Source organism: Lepidothrix coronata, unplaced genomic scaffold, assembly GCF_001604755.1.
Source record: "Lepidothrix coronata isolate B3197 unplaced genomic scaffold, Lepidothrix_coronata-1.0 Scaffold72, whole genome shotgun sequence".
NCBI classification, from domain to species: Eukaryota; Metazoa; Chordata; class Aves; order Passeriformes; family Pipridae; genus Lepidothrix; species Lepidothrix coronata.
In genome coordinates this window covers 66,993-78,666 of record NW_016690252.1, presented here as the reverse complement: position 1 = coordinate 78,666, position 11,674 = coordinate 66,993, and the positions used below count along the sequence as shown (strand labels likewise).

The following is an 11,674-nucleotide window of genomic DNA, read 5'->3' as shown; positions in this document are numbered from 1 at the left end:
CTCCCGCCCCCCGCGCACACACCCCCCTGTCCCACGGCGCCCGGTCCTCTGCTCCCCGCGCCCCAAGCCCGCACCCCCGCTGTCCCCGCACACACCCCCGCGCTTCGTTCCCGCCCGCCCCACAGCGCGGACGCCCCGCGTCCCGTTGCTCGCGTACCCCATACCCACCCCAACCTCACCCCCTGTGTCCCCGAGCCCACCGCACACACGCACCCGCCGCACCCGCACCCGCACCCCCCTCGACGTGCGCCTCCCGCGCCCCGTGTCCCGCGCTCGCCCCGCCGCCCCACCACCCGTGCCCCCCCCGCCCCGGCCAAACCCTCGCCCCCCGGGAATGCCCGCGGCGCTCACCGGCGGCGGGCGGCGGCAGGAGCAGGAGCGGCAGGAGCAGGAGCAGCAGCAGCGGGGGTCGCTGCCCGCCGCCCCCGCCGCCCCGCGGGGCCATCGCCGCCGCCGCCGCCGCCGCCGCGGCTGCCGAGGGGCGCGCGCGCCACCGGCCGCCCCGCCGCGCACCGGAGGCCGTGACGTCACCCGCCCCGCCCCCGCGGGGCCGCCCCCGCGCCGCCACTGGCCTCCGCGCACGTCAATCACCGCCACGCCACGCCCACCCTTAGCAACGCCCCCCCCCCGCCGGTCCCCCCAACCCGGGATGGACCCGGCGCTGACCGGGACACCGTGGGGACAGAGGCGCGGGCGGGAAGGGAGATGGGAGGGTGGGTAACACAGGGCTGGGGACGTGGGGCTGGGAGCGAGGTATGGGTCTGGAACGGGGGCGCGGGACGGGCTGGGGACAGGGACATGAGGCTGGGGACAAGGATATAGGCTGGGAACAGAGATACAGGGCTGAGGCAGAAGGACTTGGGGCTGTGGAGAGGGATATAGGCTGAGGACTGCAGACAGGGATACAAGTTGATGACAGGGACAATGACTGGGGTCAGGATGTGGGGCTGCAGGCAGGGATATAGGCTGGCAGAGAGAGACGTGGAGCTGGAACCGAGAAATGGGCTGGGAATGGGGTTACAGGGCACAGGGACATGGGCCAGGGAGGCCCAGGACAGGCCCACACCCAGAGGGGTGGTGGAGAGGGGCACAGGGCTGAGGGTATGCACTGGGGCTGGGGGAGACAGGGGTACCTGTGGGGGCTGTTTAAGGGGGTCCAATGTTTTTCTAACAATGGTTGTCATCTTCTTATAGGAAATTATAACATTTACCTTACAGAGGAGGTGTTCCAGAGGGGGGATCGGGGTGCCACATGCTAGGATGAGGGCATCCTGACTGGAAACGACCTCATCACACTTCCCCAAACTCCCATGACATCATCCCCAGACTGCCCTGACATCACCACCCTCCTTGGCCAGGATGGAGACAGCAAGTTACTCATGGGAATGCTCCTCTCCCATCCCATACTCACCATAGAACATCCTTCAGGAGCTGCCCTTTCACCTCACACAAAACATTCAGGGCCGTCCCGTGGCCCCACAACCCACACCCCACGGGCACAAAGCACCAGGGCCAGGGCAGCCATGGAGAGCCAGGAGGTGGACACGCAGTGGTCCCTCTGCTCTCCTGGAGGCAAGTGGGAAGCACAGTGCCCGTGCCCTGCCTGTGTCCCGGTGGGTTCCACTTCCAATGGCTCCCCAATGCTGGTCCTGGTCCAGCCGTGTCCCATCGTTCCCCCCGCCCGACTCCATCCTGTTCCCGTCCTGGTCCCACCGCTCCCCCCACCCTGTCCCTGTCCCACCGCTCCCTCCGTCCCATTCTAGACCCGATCCCGTCCCGTTCCCATCCCGATCCTGTCCCCTTCCCGTCACGGTCCCACCGCATTCCCTGTCCCGTTCCCATCCCGGTTCTGTCCCATTCTTATCCCTCTTCCCCCGTCCCGTTCCCGTCCCGGTCCTGTCCCGTTCCCATCCCAGTCTTGTCCCGTTCCCATCCTGGTCCTGTCCCATTCCTGTCCCTCTATCCCCGTCCCGTTCCCATCCCGGTCCTGTCCTATTCCCATTTCGGTCCTGTCCCGTTCTCACCCCGGTCCCGTCACGTTCCCACCGCTCCCTCCGTCCTGTTCCAGTCCTGGTCCTGTCCCGTTCCCGTTCCTGTCTCACCGCTCTACCCATCCCGTTCCCAACCCAGTCCTGTCCCATTCCCATCCCGGTTTTGTCCCGTTGTCATCTCGGTCCTGTCCCATTCCCGTACCTCTCCCCCCGTCCCGTTCCCATCCTGGTCCTGTCCTGTTCCCATCTCGGTCTTGTCCCGTTCCCATCCTGGTCCCGTCCCATTCCCATCCCGGTCCTGTCCCGCTCCCATCTCGGTCCCATCCCATTCCCGTCCCTCTCCCCCCGCCCGTGGCGCGTTTCCTCCTCCTGGCCGCCAGGGGGAGCTCCGCCCCGCGCCGCCGTGCCGCGGGCGGCGCTCTGGCCCCGCTTTGTTGCCGGGAGCTGATTGGTGCGTGGCGGCGGTGACGCCATTCCCGGTGGCCGCGCTGTGCTTTCGGGACCCGTGGGATCTTCGGGACCCCCGGCCCTGCTCCTCTCTCGAGCCATGGAGTTCCCCGCCGTTCTCTTCCCCTCCTACTTCGGCGCCGGCCCGCCGCGGGAAGAGGGCGGCCCGGCACCGGCCGCTGGCTGGGGCGAGCACGGCCAGGTGCTGGAGGGCAGCCCCGGCCCCAGCCGCCGCCAGGTGAGGCCCTGCCCGGGCCGCGGGGGTCCGGCGCGACCGAGGGAGCCCGGCGGGACGGGCGGGGGCCGTTCTGACTCTCCTCTTTCCCCCTCCCACAGGCGCAGCCGGCGTTCGTGCCCCGCCGAGGCGGGAAGGACGAAACTTGGAACCCCGCCGAGGCCGCGGCCATGCCGGTGCTGCCGCCCAGCGCCGGTGAGAGCCGCGGGAGCAGCGGGGGATGCTGCGCGGCGGCCCTTCGGGGCACATCCCGTACCGCCTCCACCCCTGCCCGGGGGTGCTGAGCGCTGTCCCGGTGCTCGTGTCCCGGTGCCAGGCGGCCCCTGCCCTCTCCCCACAGGCCGCTGGATCCCGTCGCCCACTCCTCAGGACATCCTGTACCGCAACAGTGTGTGCAGGAAGCTCCGGGCAGGCAGGTCTGGAGCCACCCTGGACTTCGCCAAGCAGGTGGGACTGGGGGCACCGTGTTCTGCCACGGATCTTGGAGGGGAGTGTGGGATCTCTGCACAGCCCAACTTAACCCTGTCCTTCCTGCACAGCTGGGCCATTTCTTTGTGGATCATCCAGAGGATGCGTTCGGCTCCATGGGGCGCCTGCTGCACAAGAACTTCTACCTGGGCAACTCCAGCCTGAAGGTCAGTGTCAGTCCCAGGGGGAACAGTGCTGTCGCCCACCATTCCTCCTGCAGCCCCAACCTCTGCCCGCTCCTCCCCGCAGAGGCCGGCCCGGAGCAGCACCATCCGGATGACGGCCCTGATGGAGGACATTGACCGCCTGGAGGCCCGGCGGTGAGTGTGCCCCCATGTCCCCTGCCCTGCACAGCTCTGGGGAGGGCTCCTCTGTCCCCTCACCTGATGCTGTCTGTGCCTTGCAGCGGCTGCCACCGGCAGCACTTGGCCTCCCGCCTGCGCTGGTTCTCCCACCTGTGCCGTGACTGGCTCTTTGAGGTGCCGCTGGGGCTGCTGGCGGACTGCCTGCACGAGGAGCTGCTACTGCAGTGGTCTGACCTGCTCTTCAATGACAGCCTCACAGGGGGGGCACTGGCCTGGCTGCCCCCCGGTGACACAGGGTCATGTACTGGCTGCCTGGTGTACCCTGGAGGGCAGGCCATGAACCACCTCTGTATCCTTTCCGTGGGGTGTCCCTGGGGAGGAGAGGGGAGGGAAGGGAAGGGGGGTCATGTTGTACTGCCCTTAGCTGGCATCCCAGTTTTCCAGGACATGGTGCTGGAGGAGCTGCCCCGTGCCCGAGGCTCCCCGGCGCAGTTTGAACTCAGCGGGCGCATCTGGCAGGTGGCTGCAGCCCGAGTGGATGGGGAAGGTGAGCGAGCCCTGGGACAGGCAGGATTTGGGGTGAAGGGGTGGCAGGGAGCCCCCGGGATGCTGCCAGCTCATGTGCCACCTCCTTCTGCCTGACAGATTTCATTGGGGTCCGCTCAGACTATCACTGCGGAGTTTGGAGGGTGCCAGGCAGGACAGGGACAGCTCCCACCCCACTGCAGGTCATCCGTACGGATGTGCCTGCCTCCTGCCTCACTGTCAGGTATGTGCTGCAGGACAGGACTTTGCTGGTGCTGCCCTGCTCCCTGTGGGGGTGATGCTGTGCCAGGTTTTTAAAGAGCGTCCAAAGGAGGGCAGTGAAGATGGTGAAGGGCCTTGAGGGTATGCCACATGAGGAGCTGTGGGGCTGAGGGCACTTGGTTCTGTTCAGCCTGGAGAAGAGGAAACTGAGGAGAGACCTCATTGCAGTTAAAACTTCCTCATGAGGAGAGGAAGAGGGGCAGGCACTCATCTCTTCTCTGTGGTGACCAGTGACAGAACCCAAGGGAATGGCCTGAAGTTGTGTCAGGGCAGGTTTAGTTTTCATATTAGAGTAAGGTTCTTCTCCCAGAGGGTGGTTGGGCACTGAAACAGGCTCCCCAGGGAAGTGGTCACAGCACCAAGCCTGACAGAGTTCAAGAAGCGTTTGGATGATACTCTCAGGCACATGGTGTAACCCTTGGGAATGGTCCTGTGCAGGGCCAGGAGCTGGACTTTGATGATCCTTGTGGGCTCCTTCCAACTCAGCATATTCTGTGATTCTGTGATCCTGCAGCCCTCACCTTCCCGGGGAGCTGGCAGTCTGCACTCAGAGTGGGACCGTCTACCTCTGGAGCGTCGAGACAGGGTGAGATGAGGCACTCAGGGCTGGCTGGGAGCTCATGCAGACAACAGAGTCTCGGGGCGGGGAGCCCAAGTGAGAGGGGCAGCCCTTCCCTTTGCTGACGCTGCCATCTCCCCGCAGGCTGCAGCAGCTCCGCCATGACCCCCAGACCATGTTTTTTCGAGACCATTCACCCTGGCGCTGGAGCGACTTCACTGCCCACCCACGGGTGCTGAGCTGTGCTGACCGCACTGGCCTGCAGTGCCTGGATGCCCGGGTGAGGCTGGGAGGGTGGGCCTGAGAGGGTGGGCACGGGGCTGAGGGCAGGCAGGGGAGAGAGTTCCCCAGCCCAAAGTGCTGACTGCACCCTGCTGTGCTGCTGCAGGCCCCCAAGAAATGCCACTTCGACTTGTTCAAGGTGGGCGAGGAAGCTGGCTGCCAGCAGGGCGAGCGCGTGGTGCTGCCCATGTACCTGGGCAGGGCTCACCCCTCACAGTACCTTGTCACCACCCAGGTGAGTCCCACCAGAGCTGGCAGCTGGGAGAGACACCCAGCACAGCTGGCTCTCCCAATGCCTGTGGGGCAGGGGGGTCGCTGTTGGGGTGTGCCCCTGCTCAGCTGCACCCTCTGCCCCAGTTCTCCGTGTATGTGCTGGACGAGCGGTTGCCACTGGTGCCTGTGCTGAAGTGGGCACACATGATGAAGGCCCCCCCACTCTTTGCCCACCTGATGCCAGGGGATCCTGGGAGAACCCATAAGGTGCTGCTCGGTGCATCCCGCACCCAGGAACTGTTGCTGCTGCAATACCGAGGTGAGAGAAGGAGCTCCAGGGGTGCTGCAGGGCTTGGCTCCTCTGTGCCTGTGTCCCAGCCTCCTCACTGCTGGGACCAGCTGCTGCCCTGGCATCAGTGCTCACTGCCCGGTTTTTGGGGTGTGTTTCCTCAGGGGGCAGCCAGTCGGCCTGCCAGCTGGCAGGGGCTCCACAGAAGCTGCACAGCATCGCTGGGTGCCTGCAGCACCTGCCCACCCAACTCCCACACCGCCACCACCTGCTCCAGCAGCGCCTCGGAGCCCCGGCTGCAGGTGGGTGTCCCACACTGCCCTGGGGTGCAGGTCTTGGCAGGGGAGAAGGTGGAATGGAGGGTGCAGTGTAGCCCTTGTCATGGCCTGGCTGGAGGGTGGCTGACAAAGTGAAAGCAAAGCCCCAAACAACCCTGTGCAAGAGATTAATGACCTAGAAAATGATGTGCGGGTCAGAATCCAGCAGTAAGTGCCCACTGAGGAGTGGAGGCAACCCCAATTGCTGGCCAGGCCCCTGCAGGAACCACAGGACTGGAACCCTGGTGAAAATGTCTTTCCTGCCTCTGCAGGGCTGGCCGCCGTGCTGCAAGAGGATGGGACTTGTGAGACCATGCTGGTTTTCCAGCTCTCCGAGGCTGGGGATGTCTTCTGCCAGAGGCTGACCCACGAGGCAGTGCGTCCCCCTGCACCCACCTTGAGGGATGAGGCCACAACAGCCCCCGGCTCTTCCCCTCTCTTCGAGGCTCCAGCCAGCAGCCCACTGGGCTTGGGCAGTGAGGAGGAAGAGGAGGAAGAGCAAACGTTCTACTTGTCCAACCTGGAGGTGATTATCAACGAGGAGGAGGAGGAAGAGGAGAACACAGGCACACCAGCACCCCCAGAGGAAGCTGAACTGCCCCAGGAGCCCTGTGCCAGCCCCCAGCCCACCCCAGCGGTGCCCAGCCCAGCTGCAGCCCTGCAGTACCACCGCTGGTTGAGGGCTCTTTTCAGAGGCTGCAGGGAGCCCCCTCAGCACTCCTTGCCCCCCAGCCTCAGCCAGAGGCGCCTCTTCACCCGCAAAGAGCTGGAGGGGCCAATGGGTCCCACTGCCCTGCAGAGGCAAGTGCGGCAGTGGCTGCGCCAGATCATGCGGGAAGGGGGCCACATCCAGCGCTGGGAGCCCATGTCCCTCCAGGCCCCTGCCCTGCCACAGTCCCTGGAGCCAGAGGAGGGTCCAGACCTCCTGAGCACCCGTCTGACAGCAGCCTGGTCTGGGGACTGGGAGCGGTGGTGGGAGGACAGGACTAGCTTCAGTGTGGCACAGAGACAGCGGGCTCTACGGGAGCGGCGGCGGCGGCAGAAACGAGCACGAAGCCGGCGCAGTCTCTCGGCCAGTTTTACCTCCTCCCTCGCCTACCAGTCGGAGCTGTCCGAGCTCAGCGATGCAGGACCCCTGCTGCTTTCCCCCAGCCGCCCACACGTTCTCTCCCAGGAGAGCTCCCCCCCAGCCAGCAGCCCCCTGCCCGGCAGCCCCCCGGCCTCGCCGGCACCCGACGAAGCGCTGCTGTCCTCGCAGAGCCTGCGCTGCCGCGGCATCCCCAAGGAGCGCCGGAAGACGCTGCGGGACTACCTGTCCGTGTGGGCCGAGGGACCCCCTGAGCCACCAGAGCTCCCTGGCAGCCAGGCCAGTCAGCTCTGCATCCCCTCCTCCCAGAGCCAGCTCTCTTCTGCCTCGCAGACCCGCCGCAAGCGCCCACGCATGGGCTTCTGAACACCAATAAACCCGCCTGGCACAGCCTCCCACCCGGGCTCCTTAACTGCGTGGTCACAACACCCACCCGTACAGGGAGGGGAGGTCGGGCGGCATCCCCGCGGTCGGGACTCCCCCCCAGGGAGGAAGTGACCCTGTCCACGTTCAAAGGGCCTCCGCCGGGACTCTGCGGCGCGGGGGTCGCCTTCGTGTCACGCGTGGGCGCGGGCGCTTTAAGGGGCGTGGGGCGGGACCGGGATGTGAGTGACGAGGGAGGGCGGGAGCGGCGGCCATGGCGGCGGTGCTGGCGCGGGGCCTGGTGCGGGGCGCGCTGCGAGTGGGGCAGGTGGGCGCGGGGGAGGAGGGACACATCCATCGGGGTGGGAGAAACAGCGGGGTGGGCTGGGAGGACAGGGGCACCGGGCCGGGCCCCCGCCCAGCGCGACGCTCGCCGCTGCTCCCGCCCTCGGGCAAGGTCCGCGGCGAGCGTGAGCGCCGACCCGCGCACCCCCACGGCACGGAATGGGGCCTCGGTCACCCGTGCGCACCCACCCCCGCCCCGGCCTGCACCCTCGTGGACAGAGCCCCCCCGTCAGCTCTGTGGGCACAGACCCCCGTCACTCCCGTGGACACAGCCCCCCATTATCCCCATATGCGTTACCCCCGTGTGCACCTCGCTGTCAACCCCTGTGCATCCCCCGGTCGTACCCGAGCAGCAACCCCATGTGCAGCCCTCAGGACCCCTATACGTATCCCATCGGTCCCCACGTGCACCCCCACCACACTCCCTCTCACACCCTCCATGACCCCCCATGCATTAGTCCAATCACTCTCATGTGCATTCCCCCATCACGCGCCCCACCACCCCTACATGCATCGCCCCTATATCCCGGCGTGCAGCCGCGCATGTATATATCCCCATGTGTTCTCCTTTCACTCCCAGCCGTGTCCCCCATCACCCCATGTGCGTCCCTCCTTCCATCACTCTCGCATGCATGTCCCCTCCCTGTGCTCCTGCCCGCCCTGGCCGCGGTGTCCCCGTCCCCGCTCGGGGACAGGCCCTAAGCTCTGTGTGCCCTCCCGGCCCAGCGGTGCGTGTCGACGCCCAGCGGGAGGGATGGGGAGGTGAGCAAGGCACAGCGGGCAGCGGAGGCCGGCGAGGAGGCGGGCGGGAAGCCCACCATCTTCAGCAAGATCATCGACCGCACCATCCCTGCCACCATCCTCTATGAAGATGACAAGGTAGTGGGGACAAGGTAGCAGGGCATGTGTCCCCACCAGGGGAAGGGGCAGCACCCACGGGTGTGGGGCTCACCCTGCGCCCCCTGGCAGTGCCTGGTCTTCCGTGATGTGGCCCCCCAAGCCCCTGTCCACTTCCTGGTGATCCCCAAGCGCCCCATCCCCCGGATCAGCCGTGTGGGTCCCCAAGACACCGAGGTGAGTCTAGGGGAGTCCCTGGGACATTGGCAGTAGTGGTCACTGAGTGCTGACCCTCCTGCTCTCCTCTCCTGCAGCTCCTGGGGCACTTGCTGGTGGTGGCAGCACACACAGCACAGGCGGAGGGGCTGGCTGACGGCTACCGCCTCGGTGAGTTGGTGTTCCCTGCAGTGCCATGGGGCAGGACCCTCTCTGGTGGTCCTGGGGGCCTGGGCACACAAGGAGGTGGCCTGACCCCTGTCCCTCTCCTGACAGTGATCAATGATGGGAAGCACGGTGCCCAGTCCGTCTACCACCTGCACCTCCATGTCCTGGGGGGGCGGCAGATGGGCTGGCCCCCTGGCTGACCCCCCACTGCCCACTACCCCCCAATAAAGCATCTCCTTGGTGGTGGCTTCAGTGGCTCCATGTCCAGGTGGCTTTCTTAGGTGTGGGGGTTTCTTAGGGGTGGGGGTGCCTGGCCTGGGCAGGGCTGGCCTCTGGTGTCGCAGCAGTGGGGAGTTGCTACCCTGTTTTTTGCATAGGGTCTGGGCTCCCCACATGCCAACCTGCCCATGCCGGAGATGCTCTGGAGCCCCATGGTTGAAGCAAAAGGAATTTGAGGGAGTGCCCACATGCCACTGGGAAAAGGCCCATCCTGGTACTGGGCTGGGGGGAGCAGGCTGTGTGCCACAAGGGTGTCCCCAAACTGGGGAACATCCCAGAACTGTCAGTAGCACACCATGCTCAGTGCTACCTGCCCAGACCCACTGCCACCACACAGTGCCTGCACCCCTGAATGCCCTCACCCTGCCTCAGTGTGCCCCCCAAGCACCACTGTGTTCCTGCCAGAGCTCCACACTGGGCACTGATGCTTCTCTGCTCTGCAAAAGCAGCTAATTGCATTTAACTGATCTAAAAGTGATAACTGCACATGTACTCACTCCTCCTTACCCTAGAGGGACCTCACTGAGCTCCCAGGGGGTTCATAGCCCTGAGCAGAGCGCAGGGCAGAATAGGCTGAGTGGTGGGCGGGCCTGCTGCCCCCTCCATGTACACATAGCCCTGTACCCCCCCTGCACCGCCTGTGTGTGCACTGCAGTGGAAAACTCACTGCACTGCACACCCCAGGCTCCCCTACACGCAAAACACCGCGAGCACTGTACACGCACACGTGTTTACACCCCTTGGCCACAGTCTTGTGCCTGCACGTGTCCACATCCACCCGGCGAGGGGAGCGCACGCGGGGGCTCCGCGCATGCGGCCGCCCGCTCCCTGCCGCGTGCCTCCTGCTCCCGCTGCTCCGTGGCCAGGCGCCGGGGCTATATTTAGTGGCGGGGGCCGGTGCTGGCACGGTGCATGGCCCACCTGGCACCACCGCCAGGGCTGGCTGGGCCCCCGCCAGCCGCTGCGCAGGGGACCGCAGCCCGCCAGGGAGAATGGTGGCTCTGTTCATCCCCCGGCTCGGTGGCGCTGGCGGCAGGGGCCCCTCGGGAGCCGCGTGGGGCTGTGGCAGAGCCTAGTTCGCTTCCCACACATACACACCCAGAATAGCATGGGGAATGTTTTTGGGGTGTAAATGAGCCTTAAAAATGTTGATGGGTAGTGCTTCCTGCCTCCGAGGCTCAGCGCAGGATGGGGTCACACTCTTGGACGAAGGATAACTGCCTCAGGGATGGGTACCCCAAATCGGGGCTGGGTATCACTGGGGAAGTGGGGACTCCAAAGAGGGGCCAGGGATCCCCCGTACATTATTCCCCAGGGCTCACGTGGAGCAGCCCTCCAGGGAACGCTGTGCTGGGCTGAGGGCGTGTGCTGGCACGCGAGGTCAGGGGCTGGACGCCTGCCATCGTGTTTCTTCCTGTGCCAGGTTTATTTTGTTAGTCCTCGAGCAGCTGCGGGGCAGGACAGTGGTCACAGCCCCATGGGGCTGAGTGGGGGAGGGCAGAGGGGATGAGGGCCAACGGCTGTTTTGGTTCTTCAGCTGAGGAGGATCACAAATGACGCAAGTTCCCAAAAGAGCTGGGCAGGGGGGCTGCGGGGGATGTGTCAGCCGGCAAGAGGCAGCCAGATGTGCTCCAGCAGCTCCAGGGCTGCTGCCCCACAGTGATGCTGTCAGGTCACAGCCCCACAGAGGTGCCCCATTGGCCATCCCGGGATTTGGTCTGCCCCACAGTGAGTGCACCCCCCCGGGCTGGCATCGCTAGGGTTCCTGTCCTGCACTGTACTGTGGTGCTGTTAGTGTGTCTTCAGTGTCCCCCAGGCCCCCCCCACCCTGCCTGGCCAGGCTTTTGGCAAGCCCACATGTGTCTGGTGGGGAACCTGGGGATGCTCCTGGGAAGAGCACCCAGGGTGCAAGCTGGGACAGGGAGCCCAAGCTGCCATTCCTTCAGTACGAGCTGAAGTACGGGTGCACCGCAGGGGCCAGTGCTGGGCCCGTGGCTGAGCGTGGGGGCAGAACCATCAGTATTCACCCTAGAACCCTCACAGCGACCCCCCCAGCCCTCGGGGACATCCTGGCACTCCTCTTCAGCGGCAGCAGGGCTGGTGTTCCCCAGCATGGGGGAGGCACGAGATGAGTTCGGGCCATGCCTCCTGCTTCTCCTGCTCGCTGCAGCTGCACAGCAGATGGGCTCGGAGAAGCCCCTGCCTGGCGTGGGGCCGAGCGCCCGCAGGGAGGAGCCGGTCCCCGGTGGGGGGCCCCCACAGGGCCGGCCGAGGCCAGAGGGGCCAGGCACATTCCCAGCCAGGAAAAACAGAGGCCCCAGCGCCGAGCCCGCGGTGCCCCGCCGGCGCACACCGCAGAGCGCTGCAATAACAGCCCTGCTGCCGCTGAAGAGGAGTGCCAGGATGTCCCCGAGGGCTGGGGGGGTCGCTGTGAGGGTTCTAGGGTGAATACTGATGGTTCTGCCC

The 11,674-nt window shown here is 65.9% G+C and overlaps 3 protein-coding genes across 3 annotated transcripts in view; 2 read left to right on the top strand and 1 right to left on the bottom strand.

Moving 5' to 3' along the window:
- Positions 1-2,304, bottom strand: part of TMEM8B (transmembrane protein 8B) — an 11,803-nt gene extending 9,499 nt beyond the window's left edge. Inside the window, exons 1-2 of the mRNA XM_017818994.1 lie at positions 2,194-2,304; positions 352-412 (exon numbers count right to left, since the gene is read on the bottom strand). Of these exons, the coding sequence (XP_017674483.1) occupies positions 352-412; positions 2,194-2,304 (172 nt within the window). The remainder of the gene's footprint in view (positions 1-351; positions 413-2,193) is intronic.
- A 488-nt stretch (positions 2,305-2,792) lies between these two features.
- Positions 2,793-7,398, top strand: TAF1C (TATA-box binding protein associated factor, RNA polymerase I subunit C). The gene is made up of 13 exons (XM_017819010.1): positions 2,793-2,868; positions 3,014-3,120; positions 3,213-3,308; positions 3,391-3,461; positions 3,548-3,795; positions 3,883-3,993; positions 4,092-4,215; positions 4,768-4,839; positions 4,957-5,092; positions 5,201-5,329; positions 5,452-5,626; positions 5,761-5,898; positions 6,186-7,398. Exons 1-13 carry the CDS (start codon positions 2,844-2,846, stop codon positions 7,364-7,366), a joined length of 2,613 nt encoding a protein of 870 aa, XP_017674499.1. The 5' UTR covers positions 2,793-2,843; the 3' UTR covers positions 7,367-7,398.
- Positions 7,399-7,632: 234 nt separating this feature from the next.
- HINT2 (histidine triad nucleotide binding protein 2) lies at positions 7,633-9,184 on the top strand. The gene is made up of 5 exons (XM_017819012.1): positions 7,633-7,691; positions 8,435-8,587; positions 8,678-8,782; positions 8,860-8,932; positions 9,038-9,184. Exons 1-5 carry the CDS (start codon positions 7,638-7,640, stop codon positions 9,127-9,129), a joined length of 477 nt encoding a protein of 158 aa, XP_017674501.1. The 5' UTR covers positions 7,633-7,637; the 3' UTR covers positions 9,130-9,184.
- The last annotated feature ends 2,490 nt before the right edge of the window (positions 9,185-11,674 follow it).

Coding starts and splice junctions, on each gene's coding strand:
- TAF1C (XM_017819010.1), top strand. CDS start 2,844: ATGCCGGTGCTGCCGCCCAGCGCCG. Junction 3,994..4,091: donor AGCCCGAGTGGATGGGGAAG/GTGAGCGAGCCC, acceptor TCTGCCTGACAG/ATTTCATTGGGGTCCGCTCA. Junction 5,899..6,185: donor CCTCGGAGCCCCGGCTGCAG/GTGGGTGTCCCA, acceptor CTGCCTCTGCAG/GGCTGGCCGCCGTGCTGCAA.
- HINT2 (XM_017819012.1), top strand. CDS start 7,638: ATGGCGGCGGTGCTGGCGCGGGGCCTGGTGCGGGGCGCGCTGCGAGTG. Junction 8,588..8,677: donor TCCTCTATGAAGATGACAAG/GTAGTGGGGACA, acceptor GCCCCCTGGCAG/TGCCTGGTCTTCCGTGATGT. Junction 8,933..9,037: donor GGCTGACGGCTACCGCCTCG/GTGAGTTGGTGT, acceptor CTCTCCTGACAG/TGATCAATGATGGGAAGCAC.